At 56.8% G+C, this 23,974-nt stretch overlaps 1 protein-coding gene across 4 annotated transcripts in view; it reads left to right on the top strand.

Moving 5' to 3' along the window:
- The window catches only part of VAV2 (vav guanine nucleotide exchange factor 2), a 231,062-nt gene that overhangs the window by 33,379 nt on the left and 173,709 nt on the right, over positions 1–23,974 (top strand). For all 4 annotated transcript variants that reach the window (XM_024251692.3, XM_054519342.2, XM_054519341.2 and 1 more), the window contains 1 exon segment: positions 19,557–19,673. In XM_024251692.3, the coding sequence (XP_024107460.1) occupies positions 19,557–19,673 (117 nt within the window).

Below are 23,974 nucleotides of genomic sequence, written 5' to 3'. Positions count from 1 at the left end.
AGGATGAATGGATGAATGCAGGTGGTGATGGAGCTCTGCTCTGCGGCGTCCTCGTTGGCTCCACCATTTTTACTTGGTGGAGCTCATCTTGGCCATAGGCTCTCGGGTTGTGACAGTCACTTGGAGTGGCCCGGGCAGGGTGTCCCGGCTGAGGTGGGGCCAGCTGTGATGGTGACAGCGGGTGCAGGGAACTCAACACTCCTCCATTTCCTGCTCTGCCCACGGGGGTGACGTCCCTCTTGCCCTGGCCAGGCCCGCCTGTCCCTGGCCTCCCCTCCTCGCCCTGCCCTGCAGCCGGGGAGGCAGGGAGGTGGGACACCTGTGCTGTCAGTGAGGGGGTGCCGGGACTCAATATGCTGTATTATTCCCAGTAGTCAAATACGTAGAAAACACCACACACACACATAAAAAAACCCGTAAAAACCCAGAGTCAAGAGACGACAGAAAAACGCCCTCAGTGGTTAGTGGTGTTTTAGGATGGGAGTTCTTTTCGGTTTCATGTTATTCCACTTCCTGCCCTCATCCAGGCGGGGTTATTTCTATACCGGGAGAAAAAAACAAACCCGTTTCATCCCAGGGAGCAGCGTCCTGGGGACACATCCTTCCCTGGTGAAATGAGACCGGACCTGCAGCAGCTGGTGCAGGGGAGGCCCGTAACTGCCAGGCCGAGCCTCCGTTTCCCCACCTGGTAAAACAGGGACGGTTGTCCCAACCGGGAGAGCACCGGAGGGTAGGCCTGTACAGAGTGAGGAACCAGAGAGACACCGGTGGCGTTGGAGAGAGTCCTGGGTACCCGAGGCAGGTGGGGAGCTGGGCGGGGAGCTGGGCAGCTGGGTGGGCGCTGCAGTCTGCCCTTTTTGTGACTGCGAGCAGGTGCGCCCAGGACTGGAGTTCAGCTCCCTGCTGAAGTACCAGCTCTGGCACGGCTTTCCTGCTTGAGGACGGCCGGGTTTCCTCCCTGGCCTGTCCTCCGCAGAGGGCTCGGTCCCAGGCCCTGGCAGGGGCAGCCTCCCTCCCATTGGGCTCCCGCCTGGGTGGGGGCGGAAGGCGAGGCTGCAGCTGCAGCATTCCTGACCTTGTCTGGCCTAGCTGTTGGCCTGGCAGCAGGGAATCCCCCTCCCGCTCCCTCGCCCCCTGGTGCTCTGCCCGCCAGCCGAGGGGCCTGGTGCTGGTTCGCCTGGAATTTCCAGAAAGCACAGCTTCTCAATTGATCTTCGCATTTTGTGACTTCTCAGAAACTAGCTGGCTGCGTGCTTTTTATACATTCACAGGACTCCCTCCTCCCTAACCCAACCCAAAGCTGAGATAACTTTTTAAGAAATTCTAAAAGTAATGTCTACTCGTTGGAAAAAAACAAAACGAAACAAAACAAAGCAAAAGAAGAAACTCAGAAAGGTGGAAAGACAGAGTACCCTAGAACCCCTTTCCCCACCAGGCCCCCAGACCCGCTGGGCCCAACCCCACGGCTGAGAACCAGAGACCCTCCCCAGGGGCTTGGGCTGAGGGTCACAGGGTAGGGACGGGCTGCGGGGCCCAGGGGAGGCTGGGTAGACGAGGGGATCATGGCACCTCCGGAGATCATCGAGTTCCTGGCTTGCAGACCTGTTTTAAAGTGTCGGAACCCCCTTCCCTCCCTCTCTCCCTGTGAACTAGTGAGGAAGCTCCCTCCTCCTCAGGAATCCAGGGAATTCATTCAGAGCCACTGGGTTGGGGAAACTGAGGCTCCAGGAGGGTCAGCGACTTGTCCGAGGTCACCCGGGAAGCTGTGCTTTGTGCCTCCTGGCCCCGTGGGCTCCAGGTCTTGACTCTGTGAGTAAGCAGGAAAGGAGCAGATGGGCAGTGAGGTGCTTGCTGCCTGTCCGAGAGTTCCCCGGAGCAGGGGCCTCCAGCAGGGGCCGTGCCCTTGTGCTGAGCGGAAGAGGCAGGAACTGAGCTTCACTGAGCAGCCTGAGCTGGAGGGTTTAGAGGGCTCCCCTCGGGCTTGGGGAGGCCAGAGCTGTGGGGAGGAGTGGGGAGGAGTGGAGTGCAAGTGGGGGGAGTGGGGAGGAGCATGGGAGGGGCGTTGGGGGGAGTGGGAAGCAGCGTGTGGGGAGTGTGGGGGAGTGGGGAGGAGCGTTGGGAATGGGGAGCAGTGTGGGGGGGCGTGGGGGGTAGTTGGAGGAGCGTGGGGGGGAGTGGTGGTGTGGGGAGGAGCATGGGGGGAGTGGGGAAAAGCGAGGAGGTGGGGAGGACCGTGGGGAGTGGAGAAGAGCGGGGGGAGTGGGGAGGAGCGTGGGGGTGGGGAAGACCATGGGGAGTGGGGAGGAGCATGTGGGGAATGGGGAGGAGCTTGGGGGGCATTGGAGGGACTGAAGAGGAGCATGGGGGGAGTTGGGGGAGCGTGGCAGGGGGAGTGGGGAGGAGTATGGGGTGAGTGGGGAGAAGCAGGGGGGTGGGAAGGAGTGTGGGGAGTGGGGAGGAGCGTGGGGGGGGGAGTGAGGAGGAGTGTGGGGAGCGGGGAGGAGCGTGGGGGGGGAGTGAGGAGGAGTGTGGGGGCCGTGCTTCCGACTCAGCTTCAGCAGCCAGGAGCCTCGCCTTGGCATTGGGCAATGGGGCCACACTCCCTGGCTGGGCTTGTGGAGGGTGGCATGACTATGTTGCTCCCCGTGGGGTCCCCAGAATCTGAGTGATTGAAGGGTTAGGACCTGAAGGGACAGGAGCTCCCCACAGGAAGCAGAGTCTGGCTGGAAATAGCCTGGTCAGGTTCTGCCCTTCCTGTACCCCTGGCCGAGCCTGGAGGCGACCTCACCGCTGCCTCCCATCTGCAGGGGTGCCCTAGTTTCTCATGGTGTGGGTGTCTGTGGGGTAGCCGGAGGAAGGAGTGTCTGCCTTCCTTTTTCCTCACCTCAGTGCACTTGCATTCATTGCACGCAAACAGCAGTATAATGAAAACGAAGTAACGTTTAAACAACAGGAAAAATCTGTTTACATCTTACCCTCCACCTGTTTGGAGTTCAGAATGATTTATCTCAGTCCTCGCTCTCCTGCAGATGTATTTTTGCTTAGCTTTATTTATCATAATGCAGACACACACACCACACATACATACATCACGAGCATGCACACATACTCACATGTGCACACACATGAACACACACACACACCTGTACACCCTCATGCACCTGCACACCCCCACATGTATGTGCATGGGCACCCCATACGCATACACATGAGGACACACACATCACAGACCTTGCCCTGCTCGAGCGTCAGCAGCATCCCCTACCTGCCCCGCAGGTGTGTGGCACCCGCTCCCCCCAACCTCCCATGGCTGGACCTGCGATGCCTCCTCCGGAAGCCTTCAGGCGCGCGTGGATTTCACTCAGATTCACTGCGCACCTGCGATGTGCTGCTGCGGCGCTGAGCACTTTGGGTCCTTTCCAGCACCAGGCGAGAAAGCTCCTTGAAGTGCAGGCCCCTCTCCTGTTGGGCGTCTCACACGCACTTGCTCCTCCTTGTGCCTTGCTGCCCCATGGTGACAGAACTGATTTGGCAGCCTGGGCCATGCATGCAGGGCCACAGGCCCTCAGCAGGTGCTGGTGGGCGGATGGACAGATGGACAGAGGGACACCAGGCACACGCCACTTCTCAGAAATCCCTGGAAATGTCTGGGATGGTAACAGAACATCACAATTGACTCTTTCTTCTCTAAATGATTGGTGCTAACCACGGAGTGATTCCCCAGCAGCAGACAGGTGCGGTGCTTTCGGTGACAGTTTCGGCCGTGTTTGTTGCACGTTGAGAAGGGTGTTTTACATCCCTTGGCATTTATAGTGCTAGGATCTTCAGAATGTCACACGTGCAGTGGGTTGTCCCACATGTGGGGCCACCTGCCTGTGCAAGGGGTGGTGGGAAGCACTGCCTGTCAGGTGCTGGCTGCAGCCTCTGGCAAGCAGTGGGTGCTTCTGCAGAGGGAGGACACCTAGGGATGGAGGCCCACAGGTCTTGGTTTTGGGGTACTCGGGCCAGGTGCCTTCTTTGGGGAGGCAGCTGTTGGACAGGCAGGCCCGGGAGCCTGAGACGTGTGGTTAGCCTGGAGCCGGGGTCGTGGGAGCTGGGTTTCCCAGGGTGGGTGTGGGGGGCCTTCAGGATTTGAACCTGCATCTCCCTGCCGGAAAGGTGCCCCACCCTGTGCCTGAGCCCCCGTCCCCACTCAAGGGTGTCTGAAGCTGGGCCCCATGGTGGTCAGAGGGAGCTGGGTCTGAGGTTCCACACAGGTGCTTCCTGACTTCCCACCCTGCCAGAGTCCCTCTGGGGACTTTGCTTCCCAAAGAGCCCTGAATTGAGCCCGGGGATCGAAACCACATTTTCAGAGGGCCCCAGTGTGCCAGGCCCAGGGCCTCCCAGCTCCGAGCTGGGGTGCAGGGCAATGCGAAATCCATGCTGGCATGAACGGGAACAAAGGGTGGAAGAAACTAGGAGAACTCTTGCCTCAGTTTCTCATCCAAGCCCTATTCATTCCATCGTGTGCCCATTCATCCCACAGTCACTCCAAGTGCCTGTTGTGGTGGGCTTGGGGGACACAGCACCAAGGGCACAGGACTGCCTGCCACCAGCTGGCCACCGGAGTTGCCCAACAAAGAACCACAGACCAGCGCCTTCCAGCAGCAGCCCTGGAGGCCACGAGTCTGAAACCAAGGTGTCAGCAGGGCTGCGCTTCCTCTGGAAGCTCTAGGTGTTGGCGGGGCTGTGCTGCCTCTGGAGGTTCTAGATGTTGGCAGGCTGTGCTCCTTCTGCAGGTTCTAGGTGTCTGTGGGGCCGTGCTCCCTCCAGGTTCTAGGTGTCCCAGGGGCTGTGTTCCTGCAGGTTCTAGGCGTCTGTGGGGGCCGTGCTCCCTCCAGGTTCTAGGTGTCTCAGGGGCTGTGCTCTTTCTGCAGGTTTTAGGTGTCCGTAGGGCCGTGCTCCCTCCAGGTTCTAGGTGTCCGTGGGGCCGTGCTCCCTCCAGGTTCTAGTCCCAAGGGCTGTGCTCTTTCTGCAGGTTCTAGGTGTCCGTGGGGCCATGCAACCTCCAGGTTCTGGGTGTCAGTGGGGCCGTCCAGGTTCTAGGTGTCCATGGGGCCGTCCAGGTTCTAGATGTACATGGGGCCGTGCTCCCTCCAGGTTCTAGGTGTCCGTGGGGCTGTGCTCCCTCCAGGTTCTAGGTGTCAGTGGGGCTGCGCTCCCTCCAGGTTTTAAGTGTCAGTGAGGCCGTCCAGGTTCTAGGTGTCTGTGGGGCCGTGCTCCAGGTTCTAGGCGTCAGTGGGGCCGTCCAGGTTCTAGGTGTCTGTGGGGGCTGTGCTCCCTCCAGGTTCTAGGTGTCAGTGGGGCCGTCCAGGTTCTAGGTGTTCAGGTTCTAGGTGTCAGTGGGGGGCCATGCTGCCTCCAGATTCTAGGTGTCAGTGGGGCCGTGCTCCCTCCAGGTTCTGGGTGTCAGTGGGGCCGTACAGGTTCTAGGTGTCTGTTGGGCCGTGCTCCCTCCAGGTTCTGGGTGTCAGTGGGGCCGTCCAACCTCCAGGTTCTAGGTGTCAGTGGGGCTGTGCAACCTCTGCAGGCTGTAGGAGAGGATCCATCCTGCCTCTTCAAGATTCTGGTGGCCCCAGGAACTTCTTGGCTTGTGGCCACATCACCCTAATCTGTGCCTCTGTTGTCACACGGCCTCTTGTCTTCTGTCTTCTAGGGACACTTGGATTTAGGGCCTACTGGGTAATCTGAGATTATCTTATCTCCAGAGCCTCAGGTTTTTTTGTTTGTTTTTGTTTTTTCGAGACAGAGTCTTGCTCTGTTGCCCAGGCTGGAGTGCAATGGTGCAATCTCGGCTCACTGCAACCTCCGCCTCCTGGGTTCAAGTAATTCTCCTGCCTCAGCCTCCCGAGTAGCTGGGATTACAGGTGCATGCCACCATGCCTGGCTAATTTTTTGTGTCTTTAGTAGAGATGGAGTTTCACCACTTTGGCCAGGCTGGTCTCGAACTCCTGACCTCATGATCTGTTGCCCCGGCCTCCCAAAGTGGTAGGACTATAGGCGTGAGCCACCGCACCTAGCCTTGAGAGCATCAATTTAATTTTACCTGCAAACACTGTTTTTCCGAGTAAGGTCACAAATAGGCTTCTCAGGGTCTGGATTCAGACCTGCCTCTTTGGGGCCCACCCATTCAACCCATTACACTTGCTGTTATGGACTGAATGTTTGTGTCTCCCCAAAATTCCTGTGTTGAAGCCCTACCCCAAAATGTGACGTTATTAGGAGCTGGGGCCTTTTGAGGTAATTGGGTTTAGATGAGGTCATAAAAGCGGACCCTTCATGAATAGGATGGTCCCTTTTTAAGAGTACCAAAAGGGCCTGCTTCTCTCTACTCTTTGCTGTGTAAGGAGAAGCCACTGGAACCTGACCATGCTGGCACTGGGCTTCCAGGCTCTGGAACTGCAAGAAGGAAGCCCCTGGGTTTATAAGCTTCCCGGGCTGTGGGATTTTGCTGTAGCATCCTGAGCTGCTGCCTAAGACTCTGGGCAGATAACTACACTTCCTGAAGCTGCTCTCTGCTCATCTGTAAAATGGGGAAAACGCCTCTGCTTTCCTCTGCTTTCCTCTGCTTTCCTCTGCTTTCCTCTGCTTTCCTCTGCTTGCCTCTGCTTTCCTCTGCTTGCCTCTGCTTGCCTCTGCTTGCCTCTGCTTTCCTCTGCTTTCCTCTGCTTTCCTCTCCTTTCCTCTCCTTTCCTCTGCTTTCCTCTGCTTTCCTCTGCTTTCCTCTGCTTTCCTCTGCTTTCCTCTGCTTTCCTCTCCTTTCCTCTCCTTTCCTCTGCTTTCCTCTGCTTTCCTCTGCTTTCCTCTGCTTTCCTCTGCTTTCCTCTGCTTTCCTCTCCTTTCCTCTGCTTTCCTCTGCTTTCCTCTGCTTTCCTCTGCTTTCCTCTGCTTTCCTCTGCTTTCCTCTGCTTTCCTCTGCTTTCCTCTGCTTTCCTCTGCTTTGGAGATCATGTTCCTGTAGCAGAGCCAAGCAGCCTAAAAGCCTTGTCCCCAGCACAAGGTGAGTGACCCACCCGTGGTCTGGTGTCAGCTGCTGTGGGTATGACTGCCACCTCTGCTTGACAGCTGAGGAAACTGAGGCTCTGAGAGGTGAAGGGCAGGTCCCAGGGCTCCAGGCTGAGAGGGGTTCTGGTCTAGCGCTCCCAGCTCCCACATATGGGCCTCACGAAGCACAGGGACTGCTGCGGAGGAAGTGCCACATTGGGTCCAGCTGGGGTGGCCTGGCGGGTGACAGCCACTCCCCGGTGGGTGGGGCTTTGTAGGCACCTGCAGGAGAGGCTCCAGCAGGAGCTCCAAATGGGGACATGGCAGGCGTGAGGGACTCTTTCAGGGTGAAAGCCCCACAGTGCCTGTCCCACTCCTGCTCTGACCCTGCTGGGTGCCAGCTCTTGTCCTCCAGCCTCCATAGTTGCCCGTTTGGCAACTGGCTAAGAAGAGTTTTTGACACTTTGCTGTTGCGTGGCTGGCTTGTGGCCTTCCGCAGGGGAAGAGGCCGCCTCCCACCTTGCTGCCTCCATAGCCGGGGGCCGTGCCTGCCTTTGGTTTCCGATCATGGAAGGAGGCTCGGTTTCACCCCCCTGCTTGGGAAGCTTTCTGGTGCTGCGGTTGCATTTTACCTTCAATATTTTTAGCCCAGCAGGAAGGGATAATAGCGAGAATCATTCCTTCAGACTGGAGAGCGATCATCCAGTGTCTGCTGGCTGTGAAGGGATCCATTTGGCTTTAATTTTAGTGGGCGGTGGGGGAACGGGAAGAATCGCGCCCTCTGCTTGGGTCCGTCTGGAGTTGGATTGTCCAATTGTGCTGGAGATAGGGCGCTCCAGAGAGCGTGCGAATGCCCTCATGTTGACCTCGGAGGCCGCTTTCCGGAAGGGGGAAGAAATGGAGAAAATGAGGTGGCAGAGACAAGAGCCCGTTTCACAGACGGCTTGTGGGCTGTAGCAGAGAGGAGGGGCTGAGGTCCTATGAGAGCAACCCGGAGGGCCGAGGCGCAGGCGTGCATCTGGGCTAATTGCTCAGAGCCAGGCGGCCAGATAGTAGGATTTGAACCCCCCGGCACTCAGAAGCCGGCTCAGGGAAGATGGTTATAAAGAGAAATCCTAGAAAAGTAATTTCCTGCTAGCTTTATAGAAAACCTTTGGTTTGACCCTGACCTTGAAGTCCTGATGATGTGGGCCACTCTTTATACCCCCCCGCCTTGGCTTAAACCCACCGTCAGCAGCAGAGGTGGGTCCTTGGAGGGCTTCGGGGGAGCAGGCGTGGAAAGCTGAGACCTCTCTCAGCTGCTGGCTCTGAACAGGCACAGCGGGGCCGTGGCCTAGCACGCGGTAGGTGCTGCCTATTCGGTGTCTGACTGTGGACTGGAATGGGGAGCAGAGTTGGATAGGAGCCTCCCAGCTGCCCACCTGCTCCACTCAGACTTCCAAATGAGGCTTTTCCAGAATTGATTTTTCTTGCTCGGTTTCCCCTCGAGTGCTGCTGAGGAAGGACTTGACCGTCAGAATGGAGGGGGCAATTCTGCAGCTTGGCCTGGCCCTGCCTGCATGTGCCCAGGGCTGCTGGGCAGCCAGAGTGTCTCTCTTTTCTTGAGATCTTGACTTTTCAGCCTTTGAGAACCCACTCCCCATGGCTCAGGGGCTGTGGACAGACAGACCCTGGCAGCGGGTGGGAGCCCCAGCACTGGGGATCCTGGACTTCATGGCTGCTGGTCCTTGCTGGTTCTCAGCGGCTGGGCGCTTGAAGTTTGCAGCAGAGCTTGTTTGGAAATCAGGCTGCACAGGAGCGGACTGTGAGAAAAGCTGAGCGTGAAGCCCCTAAATAGCAGGAGACACCCGGGGCGGGGGCAGGTGTTCTGCCTCTCTGGGACCTCCTGGCCTTGAGCCACAAAGCAACCTTGCCCTATCCCTTTTTTGGGAAGATTCTGGGATTCTGGACCCAGCGCTGCCTGCATGCTGCAGGTTGGAGTTTGGGGTCTGAGCTCTGGTAGCAGACATTTCGAATCCATGCCTCCAGGGCCCTGTTTTGGAGACAGCTGGCTGGGCCCTCTGAGTCTTCTGGCATCTTCTCTGGGAAGCCCGTTTCCCATCTCGCAGCAGCATTGCCTGGAGTGTGGTGAGCAGGTGACCCGCCATTCGAGGGGGCAGCTACAGTGGAGGAGAAAGGCCATTTCTTCCTTTCATGAGCTGGGCTTGGGTTGAAAGAGACTAGGTCAGGAAGCGGGGATAGGGAACAGTACTCAGGCCACAGGAACTGCATAGTCAAAGGCTCAGAGCCCTAGCGGGTGCCAAGTGTCAGCCACGTGTACGCTCCAGCATCCAGGGCCCCCAGCCCACCTTGGATGAACCAAAGCCGGAAAGCTGGGGGTGGGAGTGGCCAGGAGACCTCGTGGAAGGTGACGGAAGGCACCGGAATTGGGTCGGGGCATCCTGGGGGAAGGAGGGGAAGTGTGCAGAGACAGGGGTCCGGAAGCTTGCTAAGGGCAGGGACTTGTCTCTGTGGGTCTGACTTGGAGGGCTCCCTCTACCAGTGCTGAGGTGGTGTAGTGCGTTGTGAGTCGCGTTTTGGTAGTCATCCTGGGAGGTGCCCTGGGAAGCAGGAGGGCCCAGCGTAAGGGAGGAGCATGTTTCCCCCAAGGAGCGCCGGTGTCAGAGGGATGGAGAGGCACCCACCGACAGAGCCGGTGTGCAGCTAGCTCTGCCTTCACCCGAGCCAACCGGGACCCTCCCTCCTCCCAGGTTGTCCGCAGAGTAGGCTGCCTCTTGCCTATACCGTGGGGCTCCCATGGGGACAGGACCACACCACCTGGATTAGACCTGGGTCCTCCCCTCACTACCCCGATGAGCAGGGTGGTCCCCGAGCCATTTCTGCACCTGTAGACCAGGGATACGTGACAGCTCCTGAACACGTTAGCAGGATGAACCAGAGAGGAATGTCAAGGGCTTAGTGCTGTGCCAGGCACGGACTCAGCGGGCGCTGTTTGTTATTGGAGAAAGTGGATGTGCCACCGGACATTGTTTTAGCACATTGAGTGTTGGTGAGACTCAGAATGCTGGAAACCTTTACAGAATAGTGAAATGAGACATGCTGTTGATGCAGCCCTTTCTGTCATTCCTGTGGACAAAGGTAGCAGCCATGGCTCAAGCTGCCTGCTCTTGGTGGGGGGAGCTCCACTCCTGAGGGCACGCGGGCCGCCTGCCCTGCTGATCTGGCCTGCCCCTCTCTCTGCCAGTTGCCTGCCCCTGACCTGGGGGCAAGGCTGGCCCCTGAAGACCTTGATGTGCACGAAGAAAACACCACCCCACTCCTCCAGATCACAGCAGGTAGAGCAGCTCCACACCCCAGCTGGGCAAAGGGAGACACACATGTGAGGCCACGCGCAAAGGCAGGTCGGGTTCATTACTCAGCCTGCTGGCCTGACGCCTTGGCCCTAGTGCATGCACAGCTGAGGAAATGGGCCCGAGCGAAGGAAGTGTTCATGTTCAATTGTCCAGACAAAATCGACTCGCGACACTCCTCGGTCAATCCCTGGCTGAGCTGTGCTTTCCCTGCCTGGAGCAGTGAATGAGCTGGAGCGGGCTCGGATGTCTGCCTTGGGAGCCCTGCACTGCAGCGTCTCTTTAAGGGCTCAGTGTGGTCTGGGCATGGTTGCTCATGCCTGTAATTCCAGCACTTTGGGAGGCCGAGGCAGGTGGATCACTTGAGGCCAGGAGTTTGAGACCAGCCTGGCCAACATGGGGAAACCCCGTCTCTACTAAAAATACAAAAATTAGCTCGTCATGGTGGCACAGGCCTGTAGTCCCAGCTGCCCAGGAGGCTGAGGTGGGACAATCGCTTGAACCTGGGAGGCGAAGTTTGCAGTGAGCCGAGATCACGCAACTACACTCCAGCCTCGTTGATGCAGTGAGACTCTGTCTCGCACACACACTCACAAAGGCCTCAGTGCGGGGGCCCTGGTGATGGCCTGGGAAGCCTCTCAGTGTTGATGATGACTGTCAAGTTAGACCAGTTTTTTTTTTTTTTTTTTTTTGAGACGAGTTTCACTCTTGTTGCCCAGGCTGGAGTGCAATGGCACAATCTTGTCTCACTGCAACCTCCACCTCCCGAGTTCAAGCGATTCTCCTGCCTCAGCCTCCTGAGTAGCTGGGATTACAGGCATGTGCCACCATGCCTGGCTAATTTTGTATTTTTAGTAGAGATGAGGTTTCACCATGTTGGTCAGGATAGTCTCAAACTCCTGACCTCAGGTGATCCACCCGCCTTGGCCTCCCAAAGGGCCAGGATTATAGGCGTGAGCCACCGCGCCCGACGACAGACCAGTTTTAATGCAGATACAGGCCTCCCTGAGTCTCGGTCTCCTCGTCTGTAAAATGGGCGATAAGGGACCACCCCCGCCCCACGCTAGAATCGTTATTGGATCTGACCAGCTAATGGGTCCCTGGTGGGCTGGTGTGTGGAGTTGTGCAGGTGACATTGATGTGTGCAGGAATAAGGGGTCGAGGCCAGACCCTACGTTCCACCTGCTTGCTTGTTTTCGGAAGAGTTGCTTCTGGAAGCGAGGTTGCCACCTAAGCAGCAGTGGCTGTCCTTGGGGGCCCCGGACGCCTTGGAAGGCATCGTGGACTCTCTGCTGCTTGAGGGGAAAGCAGGGCCCTTTGAGAGGTGTCAGCAGTCAGAGGGCACCTAAGAGTGCTTCCTAGACATTCATTCATTTGTTCATTCATTAATTCATTGGTTCATTTGTTCGTCTACCAGATACTGAGCCCCTGTGATGGGCTAGGCATTGTCCAGGGCATTTGGGACCCAGAGGGAGCAAACGGCTTCAGCTCCTGTCTCCGTGAGCACCTGGCCAGCCTGTCACCCAGGGTCACCTGTTTATCTACCTGATGGGCCCCAAATTTGATCCATTCCATCAAGCTGCATCTGTTGAATAGTAACCAAGCTATTTTAAGTGGTTTTTGGAATGAGCATGGCATAAATAAAACAGGAAATTAATTTGTTTTCCCATTTTTTTATTGATCAAAGACATCCTCAGCTGCCAGTCAGAGCTTCTGATCAGCACGTTGCAGCATTGTGGCCCCAGGGAGTCAGCACCACTCCAGCCGGAAGCAGAGCAGCCAGGCGTGCAATCGTTCTCTGCTAAGCGCAGTGTTAGTGACACTTGTTGAAGTATTTCAAGAAAACGCACTATGTCTATCTATGTCTGTGGGTACTTCCTGGAGCCTTTGCTGCAGAGCGTGGAGGCTGCACATGGAGATCCCGACTTGCTCAGAAAGACGCAGGGGCTTGAAAAGAGAGTGCCTGTTCTCCTGAGGCCCAGAAGCTGTGGTGCCCTGTTTCTTTCAGGGCTGTGGTGCCCAGGTTCCCTTTTGCAGCAAGGGGCACGTGGGGTGGGGGTCTTCACCTCCCAGTTGCTGGGCTGCTCTGGCCACGAGCAGAGAGCCTGAGGCCGGGCCCCAGAAGTCCCTTGTCGGCCTGTGTCCCTCCCCCAGTCCCTGGCAGCTGCCTTGAGGAGCTCTGCTTTGAACTAAAGGCCAGTGGGGTGGCGGGCTAACAGCTCCAGGGTGGGACCATGGTGATGAAGGGCCCAGGTTCTCGTGCGGTGTGGCTGCTCCTCAGCTGCAGCCAACTGTGCCCCCCCCAACCCCCCTGCCGGCTCTTCCAGTGACCAGTGTCTCAGGGGACTTCTGGACTTCCCCAGTGAGGTGGCCTCAGTACAGTCTCTTTATTTTGAGTGAGAGTCCCAGCATTGTGGGAGTCAGAGGGCAGGGTTCTCCTTGCCCGTTTTACAGATTGAGCAACTGAGGTACAGAGAAGCTGTGTGGCTGTTGAGTAGGAGCAGGCCTGGGTTGTCCCCACCTGGAGCACCTGCTGTGGGGTCTGCACTGGAATGTGGTTGTGTGCAAGAGGCCGGGGGGAGGTAGGACTGTGCAGGACAGGAGTAGGTGGTTCAGGGATGCCAGCCAGAGACCTGGGAGGAGCCCTGCCTGTTGGTGACAATCTACATGGATGGGGAAGGTTGGGCCAGGCAATTTGGAGACCCCAGCTTGGGGCTTTCCCTGCAGGACCCCACCCCCAGCTGAGTGTCACTCCTGGGACTGAGGACACCCAGGCCCCTGACCTTCCTGGTGGGGCAGCCAGAGGGACTTTCCCGGGGGTGGGCCTGCCAGAGGCTGGGGGCATCCTGAGGGGAACCGGGCCTGGGTTCAGATCGCGGGTCACCTGCCTTCTGGTGCCTCCATTTCCACATCTGACGGAGCAAATGTGGATGTGAAAGTGCTAGCGGGCTGTGAAATGGCGCATATGTGCTAGTTAGTTATTGTATGCCGATCAATCACCTCAGCCCCCTCCTCTCTGGCCCCATTCCCAAGCCTTGGTTTCTGTGGGTGGGGCCTGCCCCTCAAGCCCAAAGTCCGGGCTCCTACACTCAGTGCCTCCCCATCTCCTCTGAACAGACTGAGTTTTCGTCAAAGTACTGTTGTCATTTTAAAAAACAAAAAAAAATGGGATTTCCCTGCCCAGAAACCCATAGACAGGATAGCTTAAAGGCCAGCAGTCTGGCCTTGGGGGTCAAACCATCCCAGATCTGTTGTTAGCTCAGTTACATCCTTGCTAGTGACCTTGGGCAGGCCAGGTGACCTCCTGAAACCTCAGTTCCCTCATCTGTGAATTAGGAATTGCTGCAGTGACTCAAGGGAGCTCTTAGCCCAGTGCCTGGCCTTCTGGAAAACCTGGCGGCCGTGGAGCGCCTATAATCACTGTGAGTCAGCGCACCGAGACGCGTAGCCAGTCTTGGCCGGAAGGGCTAGAGCTGTGTGCCAGAGCCTCACTGTGCAGATGAGGAGACTTGTCCGAGCTCTTCTGGGAGGAGGGGGTAGCGAGGGTCACCTCCCATAAAGGTCAGCCCGGCCCCACGCTCCTCCTGCATGGCCCAGCTGGGGCCGGGGAGTCAGCCCCTGAGACAGTGTGGCACCTGCCTTGAAGATGCAGGCCTTTTGCCGCCGTCCTTGGCGAGACAGGACTTTCTTGCATCTCCTTAGGCGGGGGCCTGCCTCCCTTTCGCATCCCGGCCACTCCATTTGCCCCTGAACCCTGGGCCTACCCGTGAGCTCACTGCCTGGAGCTTGGTTGTCTGTCTGTGCATGGGCCAGTGCACACCTCACAGGCTCTGCAGGTGGTGAGTGAGTTGGCTGTTGGTGCACGTCAGCATCCACCCTGCCTGTGGTCATTGTCAAGCTCTGCCATTACTCTATTCCCATTGCCCAGGGGTCGATGGCCAAGCCACCTGTGTTCAAACTGCAACTCCCCAGCTGAGGTGGGCTGGCTGTGTGACTCAGGCAAGTGGATTTGCCTCCCCCGGCTTAGTTTCCCCTTTTGTACCCCTCTCAGGGCAGGCCAGCTAGATGCCAGCTCTGGAGGGCGAGGCAGGCCTGTCCTGTGTCCCACTCCAGCACTGCTGGTGACCCGTTGCCAGTAAGGGGCAGTAGAAGGGCCCAGATAGGCTGAAGGGTGCCCCGCTCTCGGTGGGCTGCCGTGGGTTCTGCAGGGCAGAGAAGCCTGTCCCTGCCATTGTGTCCCCATCACAATAGATTGTTTCAGAGACCCTAAAGAGACGTGACTGTCCTGTGAGCATGTGAGCTTGGCCGGTGAAGCTTGCCATCCAGGATGCCCTCGGGCCTCACCTGTGGCTCAGACCTGGGGTCCTGGCTCTGGGGTCTTGGCTCTCCAGCCCTGCCCTGCCTCTTCTGTCTGTGACGCCCCGCCCTGGTGGCTTGCAGGAGCTGAAGGACAGTGCAGCTGAGCCTGGGGAGGTGGGCGGCTGGGCATGGAGCCTGTGTCACCACACTAATCCGATTTCAGCCTGATTAGATCTGCGGCTGCCGATGAATGGGCCGGAGAGAAAGGGGCTGACGTTTCCAGGGCACACTACACGCTGCCTCTCATTGCAGCGGCAGAGCCTGGACAAGGGATTCTTGGGGCCCAGGGGCGGGAGCCCTCCCTGCAGTCTGCGGCTGTGGAGAGCAGGAGGTGGGGTAGCCCATGCCCCCTCAGAGTGCCCTAGACAAACACAGTGGGGACCCCATAGCCGCCAGCCTGGGGGAGAGGGCACTCAGCCCTGGGACCCTTGTCACAGGGCTTGTTTTCTGGGGACAGACCCTTGCTGTGGCCACTCAGCTGGACTTAAAGTCTAAGATGTTCAGCTGGACCACAGGCCACTCAGCTGGCCCAGGATGCTGGGGGAAGCAGTGGCTGCCTTTGTGGGGGGTCCCGAAGGCCAGGTTGGATCAATGAGAGAGAAGAATGTCGCTTGCTCCTGCAGCCACAGGTGACAGCTGAAGCCAGCCCCCACAGCTTGGGCATGGACAGGGGACTTTTCACCTGGCACTGACCACCATCTGGGCCTCCCTTGCCCACTGTCCCTTGGCCTGTGTCCTCAGTGGGCCCCTGTGGCCACGATGCACCTGCAGCAACCTCAGCCTTGGGTCCAGTCCCTGCCAACCGTCAGGGTCTCTGTCTAGAACCTGGACCTTGAGGCTCTGATTGGCTCCGGAGCGACCACAGACCTTGCAAACCGGGCCACTGAGGAAAGGGGTGCAGGGATGGCAGGAGGGACCCGGTGCCTGCCCACACACCCGTCCTCTCAGAGGGCCTTTGCCCTGGCCGATGCCGACATGGCTTCATTCTTGGTGCTGCCGCCCTCTGGTCAGGTGCCCATGTCCTTAAGTCTCTGTGCCTCAGTTTACCTTCGTGGAAAATGGGATGAACTGTAGAAAGCACAGGAAACGCTCCCTGAAGGGAGGCCGGGCCGTGTGTGGCCTCCCTCGAGGTGGAGCCTGGCGTGGCCCCCAGGCTTTGTCCCGGTCTCTGTCGTCCCCGTCCATGCAGTCCCTGTCCCTGCCATCTGCATCAGCCTGTGTGGCTCAGTTTTGCAGAGACCACCCTGGGTTGGGCCCAGAGCTGCACCAGGAGGACTTCTTAAAGGTTAGGGTGGCCAGAGTGGCCACGGGTGGGGCCGGGCCAGGCACAGCAGTTGCTGGGCCCACGGGAAAGGGGTGCTCTGGCCCCATCCTGCGCCCAAAAGGAAGCCTGGGCCTGGCCGGCTGTGATTATGGTTGGGATCTGTGTAATTAACTCTAAACTTAGGAGGCTGAGGAAGAATGAAAATAAATGCTTAGTGGAAATTACAGACAAGCCATATTCAAAAAATAGTCGCGCCGGGCTGGAAGCTGCAGCACGCGCGCAGCCCCTGTCCCAGCTCAGGCCTGCTCCCAGCTCCAGTGCCTGGGGCTGTCCTAACCAAGCACCATCGACCGTGTCCCAGCTCCAGTGCCTGGGGCTGTCCTAACCAAGCACCATCCACCGTGGTGGCTTCAAGCAGCAGAACCTTATTGTTCCCAGGGCTGCAGGCCAGCAGCCTGAATCAATTGTGTGTGGCAGCAACAGCTCCTTTGTGGGGCCTCGGAGGAGAGCCCGTCCCACGCCCTCTCCCGCTTCTGGCGACAGTGGCCACCCTTGGTGTGGCTGGCCCACAGCTGTGTCACTCCCAGTTGCTAAGGAAAGGGGCCCATCGCCACATGCACTCCTCGTGGGTCTGTGTCTCCATGTCTCTCCTAATTAATCTTTTTATCGTGGTAAAATACACGTAACATAAAACTCAGCGTCTTCTCCGGTCTTCCTCTAGAGCACCGTCCAGTAGCGTCAAGCGCATTCACTTTGTTGGCAAGCGCCATCACCACCATCCACAGAACTCTCTCGTCTTCCCAAGCAAGAGTTCTGTTCCCCACGAAACCACCCCATCGCTCAGCCCTTTGAGGGCGCCCACCATTCTCCTTTCTCTCCTGTGGATCTGACAGGGGCCTCATGTAAGTGGAATCACGGCCGGGCGTGGTGGCTCACGCCTGTAATCCCAGCACTTTGGGACGCCAAGGCAGGCAGATCACCTGAGGTCGAGAGTTGGAGACCAGCCTGACCAACATGGAGAAACCCTGTCTCTACAAAAAATACAAAAATCAGTTGGGTGTGGTGGTGCACGCCTGTAATCCCAGCTACTCCAGAGGCTTAGGCAGGAGAATCGCTTGAACTCGGGAGGCAGAAGTTGTGGTGAGCCGAGATCGCACCATTACACTCCAGCTTGAGCAACAAGGACGAAATTCCGTCCCCTGCCCCCTAAAAAAAGTGGACTCACACAGGATTTGTCCTTTCGTATCTGTATTCTTCAGAATTAACAGGTTGTGAAAAACAAAGATCATGGAGTGTTTTATATTCACGTTGTCTAAACTAGCAGTTACTAGCCACATGTAGCTTTAAAATTTAACTTAAAATTAGCAATCTAGTTTTTCAGTAGCCACTTTTTTTTTTTTTTTTTTTTTTGAGACGGAGTCTCGCTCTGTCACCCAGGCTGGAGTGCAGTGGTGCGATCTTGGCTCACTGCAACCTCCGCCTCCTGGGTTCAAACGATTCTCTTGCCGCAGCCTCCCAAGTAGCTGAGACTACAGGGGTGTGCCACCATGCCCGGCTAATTTTTGTATTTTTAGTAGAGACGGGGTTTCACCATGTTGGCCAGGCTGGTCTCAAACTCCTGACTTCCAGTGATCTACCCGCCTCGGCCTCCCAAAGTGCTGGGATTACAGGCGTGAGCTGCTGTGCTCGGCCAGACTAGCCACATTTCGAGTGTTCGGTGGGCACAGGTGTCTAGTGGCTGCCCTATTGGATGGCACATGGATAGAATGTTCCTATCATTCCAGAAAGTTCTGTTGGAGAAGATTGTACCAGATTAATGGAGACTGAAGAGGCATGGTGGCGAAAACTGTGTGTGATCCCAGATTGGAACCTGAGCCAGTTTTTTTTTTTTTTTTCTTTTAGCTATAAGGACATTTTGGTTGTCCTTTGTGTATTAAGGAAATGCAAGTAAGGTCTATAGATAAGAAAACCGTGTGGTGTCCATGTTAATTTCCTGGTTTTGCTATAGGTACTGTGATTATGGAAGAGGATGTCCTTGTTCTTAGGAAATACACACTCAGGTATTTAGGGATAAAGGAGTATCATTACTGCAGTTAATCTCCAGTGTTCAGAAACACACACACACACATACACACACACACACACACACACGCGGACAGAGAGGGACTCTAGGATAAAACAAATGAGTCTGTTGTCTATGAACAGCAGCCGACCCCTGCTAGGATGGAGGAGTGGCCTGAGGCAGAGGGGGCTGGGGTGGGCACTGCCTGCTGTGAGGCAGGGGAAGGGGCTGGCAGGGGCGTGTGTCCTGGCTGGGGGACCCTCTGCTCCCAGGGCGTTCTCAGTGCTGCTTGGTTTATGCTCTTAGGCTTTGATTCTGACCTGCACTAGGTCTAAGTCTGTCTATTTGTCTAAATTTCCAGTGAGCAGGGACAGGCTCTCTGAACTTCTCTTGGAGCTGGGCAGTTTGTCCGTAGGGGACGGTTATTGATGAGGACAACAATCCTGGGCTTTTCTTGGACCGTGTGTGCCACGCCCTCCCCTTATGAATCCCCATGCTGAGCCGGATTGGGGGGCTGATGGCTCCCACACCCCAGTGCCCACTCTGGTCATCAGGGCACGTGATTAATCCCTTGAGGCAGGTGGCGGTAGGAAACCAGGCCTGGCATAACCACTCACCCTGGTCTCCCTGCTGGAGTCAGCAGACAGGATTCCAACCTGGGGCCTGAGTGACTCCAGAGCCTGCCCCCCGGGCCACCTCACCTGCTGCATTATAAGTTTCCTTACCAGCTGTTTCTCCACGAGGACTGGGCCCCTGTGGCACATCAGGCACGGTGAGGGCCGAGAGCTCACTGGTTGGCAATGGGCAGAGAGGAGATGACCCATGCATTGATTTGGGAATTCTGGCTTTTGTGCTTCCTCCACCCTTCCACTGTAGTTGGCACCTGCCACTCTCTGGGTCCTCCGTGGCTTCCTGGGGGTGGCCCCTGGCTGTTGGCTTTGTCACCCATGATTAGGAAGGATGTGTTGGTGTTTGTCAGAAGCCTCGTGTGTGTACGCACGCCTGTGCACGTGCCCACGTGAGCATGCGCCAGCCATTCTCGTTGACTCAAGGCTGGCATATTCTGCCCCAGCTGTGACTGTCGGCCTCGACATGTGCTGGGTGCGCCTGGGAGGGCTGGGTTGGATGGTCATGGAGGGCCCAGGGCGCTGCCTTGCCGCCCTGACCAACCGTTACGGGGAGTGGCGTGTCTTCTGAATGCAAAGGCCTTGGGGGTTTTGCAGCTGTGTGATGAGAAGGCTGGGGGTGGTGGTGGTTACACACTTGGACGTGGAGCTGGGCTGCCTGCTTCCACTTCCATCCAGGCCTGGCTTCTCAACCCCCAGCCTTGGGACGGGGGGTTTCATCATCTCTCTGAGCCCATTTCCTCCTGAGAAAACAGGAATGAGCTTGGATGTGTTGGCGCACGGAAGCCAGAGCTTGCTGCTGTTGCTGTTGTGGTTTTTACAGGCTTACAGTTTTAATAAGTTTTTCCTTGCCCTTTGTTTTTTCCCTTTAGTTCCTGTGTTTGAAGAACATACGCACCTTCCTGAAAGTCTGCCACGATAAATTCGGATTAAGGAACAGCGAGCTGTTTGACCCCTTTGACCTCTTCGATGTGCGAGACTTTGGAAAGGTGAGCAGTCACTTTCTCCAGCCTCAGTCGCCCAGCTGTGGTGTCCGATTTGCTGGCTCAGCGGCAGGTGGGCCAGATCCATGGAGCAGCCTGATTGGCTCCAACACAGAGCCAGTGGATTTCTGCACCCTCGTGTCTGGGAGGTGCAGGCAGGTTGTGTTAGAAACAGGAAGGTGTGGAAGCCAGATTTGTATGTCGGGGCTGGGACAACGGGATGGCCCCTTTCTCCCTCCAGTTAGGGTGAGGCCAGGCGTGGTGAATTCAGGCGGGTGGGGGAAGAGCAGAGCGCAGACAACCTTGGCCCTGCGGTTCTAGCCAGGGGACCCTGAGCATTTACCTCCTGCCCTGAATCTTGATGCTTCCTCTGAGAATGGGCCGAAGTTAGCACCACCTCCTAAGGGGTTGGGGAGATGAGGTGGGGAAAGCATCTACTGTGTGCTCTGTGAATGGATTATCTCAGTTACCCTGGGACAAGCAGAGCTGTCTTTGACTCCGGGAAGATGTTGGGCAAAGAAGGGGTATTCTCCAGTGGTGACCCTGGGAAGTGTCTCTGTGTTCTCAGGAAGCCTCACATGGCACCAGTCCTGCAGGAGCCCGGCTGGTGCACATGAGGGGACCCTGAGGCTGGCAGGTGCAAAGGCCCCGGGAGGCTGTAGTTCATTGATGGCCTCCTGGTGAGCCTGGGTACAGAGGGACGCAGGGGCCACCTGCCTTCCAGAGCCCAGCAGCTCCACGGTTACTCTTTTGAAATGGATGGGATCAGGGCCTCGATAGCTTCCTGATGGATTCCGGGCTGGACGCCGGAGGTGCTAACGGTGGCCGAGGAGGCCCCAGGCCCCAGGCCCCTGCCTGCTGTTGGGCTGCCTCTAGGAGACACTGCTTCCTGGACCACCGGGAGAATGGATTTCCACCTGCTGATGGGAAATAACAAGATATTTACTGCCTGGATTATTTGAGCATCATTATCAGGGACTTGGTGTCTAAGGAGATGCTCTGTGAATGCGTGATTTGTGAGGCGCAGAGGGAATTTGGGTTTGCAGTGGCGCGTGCTGAGAAGTCAGTTCTGAGAGGAGCGTGTGGAAGTACTGTACGGCCTCAGGTCAGGACCTGGAACAAGGGCATTCCTGGAGCCACCAGGCCTGGTGCTTCCCTTCCTCGCTCCTGGAATTCTCCAGACATGAGATCTGGGGACCTTTCCATGAGCCCGTCTCTGTGTAATCATCGAATTCTTAGAAGTTTGTGTCTCTTAAATGACTCACTGAGGCCCCCCCTGCAGCAGCGCACGTGCCTGGGAGTTTGATGGCCTGTTGAGGCCCGTGGGTCCTGCTGTCCAGGGGCTTGCCTGCTGGGCTGGAGTCAGGGAGGCTTGAATGGCCTGGGCCTGTTTCTTTCCTGTAAGTGGCTTCTCAATTCCTACAGATTTGTTTTGAAATGGTTTGGAACTCTCTCCTGCTCCTTCCCTGCAAACAGCAGAGATGAATTTGCCTGCAGGGCCCTGGGTAATGGAGAGGCTGATGGTTCTGGACTTAGTGAAGGTCCTTCAGAACACACACACACACACACACACACACACACACACACACACACACTTTCTTGTACCCACCCCACACATGTTCACACTCACGCTCAGACACACACAGCTCACATACACACACACACACATTCACAGACATGCAGTCTCACACACACATTGACACAGACACCCATGGACACACCACACACAAACACACATACACACACTTGAACCCATCTTCCATGTTCACACCCACACCCAGACATGCGCAACTTAACACACACACATTCACAGACATACAGTCACCCATACACATTCACACAGACATCCATGGACAGCCCCCCAGCACGGACGTATCAAACACATTCACACACACACAAGTCTTACATGTACACACATACTTATACACGCAATTGGTATTTATAATAACTGTAAAGAGAAAAATATAGGAAAACCCTGGCCAAATCTACTTCTTGGCGAACAGTTAAAATGCAGCGTATTCAGTATATAATTTCATTTTGCTTTTAATTTGCTATGGCGGAATGCAGTGATGTAAGACGTACATAAATTTGGATTAAACTCTCATTATTCAACTTGCCAGCTGTGTGGCCAGGCAGTTTGCAAATGGGCAGCCCTTGTCATCGTCCGTGGTTTCCAGTGAGGCGGCTGCGGCTCTGAGGGGCCGCAGAAGGGGCTTCTTCTCGTGCTAGCCTCTGGTCTCCCCACGTCTCACCGTGGCGGTCAGTGATGGTGCTGGCCAAGCTGTGGCATCTCTCGTGGAGAGCTGGGAGTAGATGACGGGTTTGGACCATGAGTCATGGTGTGGGGTGCTGGGAATGGAGATGATGTCACCGTGCAGACCCCTGGGCTGAGCTGAGGAGCCTGGGTAAGGCCCACAGGAGGTGTTTGTGAAGCGCAGGTCGCTGCTGCCACCGCCCCCACTGGTCGCTTAAAACAAGTCCAGACTTCCACACACAGATGGCAGCGCCTACTGTTTTTCTCTCCATTATTTTATACATAAAGATGCAATGGCTGGGCCGGGCGTGGTGGCTCATGCCTGTAATCTCAGCACTTTGGAAGGCTGAGGTGGGCGGATCATTTGAAGTTAGGAGTTCGAAACCAGTCTGGGCAACACGGTGAAACCCTGTATCTAATAAAAATACAAAAAGCAGCTGGGTGTGGTGGTGGGCGTATGCAATTCCAGCTACTCGGGAGGCTGAGGCAGGAGAGTTACTTGAGCCCAGGAGGCGAAGGTTGGAGTGAGCAGAGATCACGCCACTGCCCTTTAGCCTGAGTGATAGAGTGAGACTCTGTCTTAAAAAAAAAAAAGACGCCATGGCTGCACCTTTGGGAGACAGAGCAGGTGGCTGAGCACATGGACTTGGAACCCGGCAGGCTGGCTTTGAGTCCCAGCCCTGCCATCTCCAGGGTGCGGCCTCACCCAAGTGACTCAGCTTCTCCAAGTCCCATTTGTAAAATGGCAGTGACACTCCCACCCTCAAAGGTCCCTTGAGCAGGTCAAGCCGTGTGTGCAGGGTCTCAGCGCCGCATGTGCCCCAGGGCCCCACCACTCTGGGGCCTTGCTGCTTCTGGTCTCCGCATCTGAGCCACGCCCTTTGCCTCCTGGAGGCTGCGTGAATGTGGCCTGTGGTGTGTTCGGGGACAGCTGGCTGGGGACCGGGCCCCCTGGGACCATGTGCTGGGTCCTGGCGCCCTGGGAGCAATGGAGCCGGAGCCCGCACTTGCCCTCCAGGGTGGGCCTGGCCTTGGCCCCGCCAGCCCTGTTCTCTGTGGCGGTGCTTTCTTCCTTCCCTGGATGTTTTTCCTACCGTGGTCAAGCTGTGGTCAGCACTTCCAAATGGAGTCTGGCCTGGGGCCAGCGGAGGCTGGGGAGCCGGGACGGTCACCACAGTCTGGAGCCTGACGGTTCTGCTCTGCCAGCACCTCCTGGCTTCTCCGGGACAGGTGCTCTGGAAAAACAAAACACAAGCAAAAGCCCAGCTCCTCCCTGCGGCCTGGTCTGCCCAGGTGCTCAGACTCCTGGGGACCTCTTGCCGGGCCGGGGCGTATTTGTTGCAGTCCCTGCCGTGGACAGGGGGGAGGAAGGGTCAGAGCAGGGAGGGGACTTGCCGAGGCTGCTGGTCTCTGGCCTCCCGGACTCCCAGCTGAAGGGGTGGGTCGCCCCTCCACACCTGTGGGTGTTTCTCGTTGGGTGGAACGAGAGACTTGGAAAAGAAAAAGACACAAAGTATAGAGAAAGAAATAAGGGGACCCAGGGGACCAGCGTTCAGATCCCCGTGGCTTCTGAGTTCCCTTAGTATTTATTGATTATTTGTCGGTGTTTCTCAGAGAGGGGGATGTGTCATGGTCACAAGACAATAGTGGGGAGAGGGTCAGCAGACAAACACGTGAACAAAGGTCTTTGCATCATAGACAAGGTAAAGAATCAAGTGCTGTGCTTTAGATATGCATAGACATAAACATCTCAATGCTTTGTTAAGCAGTATTGCTGCCCGCATGTCTCACCTCCAGCCCTAAGGCGGTTTTTCCGTATCTCAGTAGATGGAATTGGGTTTTATACCGAGACATTCCATTGCCCAGGGACGGGCAGGAGACAGATGCCTTCCTCTTGTCTCAACTGCAAGAGGCATGCCTTCCTCTTATACTAATCCTCCTCAGCACAGACCCTTTATGGGTGTCGGGCTGGGGGACGGTCAGGTCTTTCCCTTCCCACGAGGCCATATTTCAGACTATCACATGGGGAGAAACCTTGGACAATACCTGGCTT

Source organism: Pongo abelii, chromosome 13 (genome assembly GCF_028885655.2).
Source record: "Pongo abelii isolate AG06213 chromosome 13, NHGRI_mPonAbe1-v2.0_pri, whole genome shotgun sequence".
NCBI classification, from domain to species: Eukaryota; Metazoa; Chordata; class Mammalia; order Primates; family Hominidae; genus Pongo; species Pongo abelii.
This window is presented reverse-complemented; position numbering and strand designations above follow the sequence as displayed.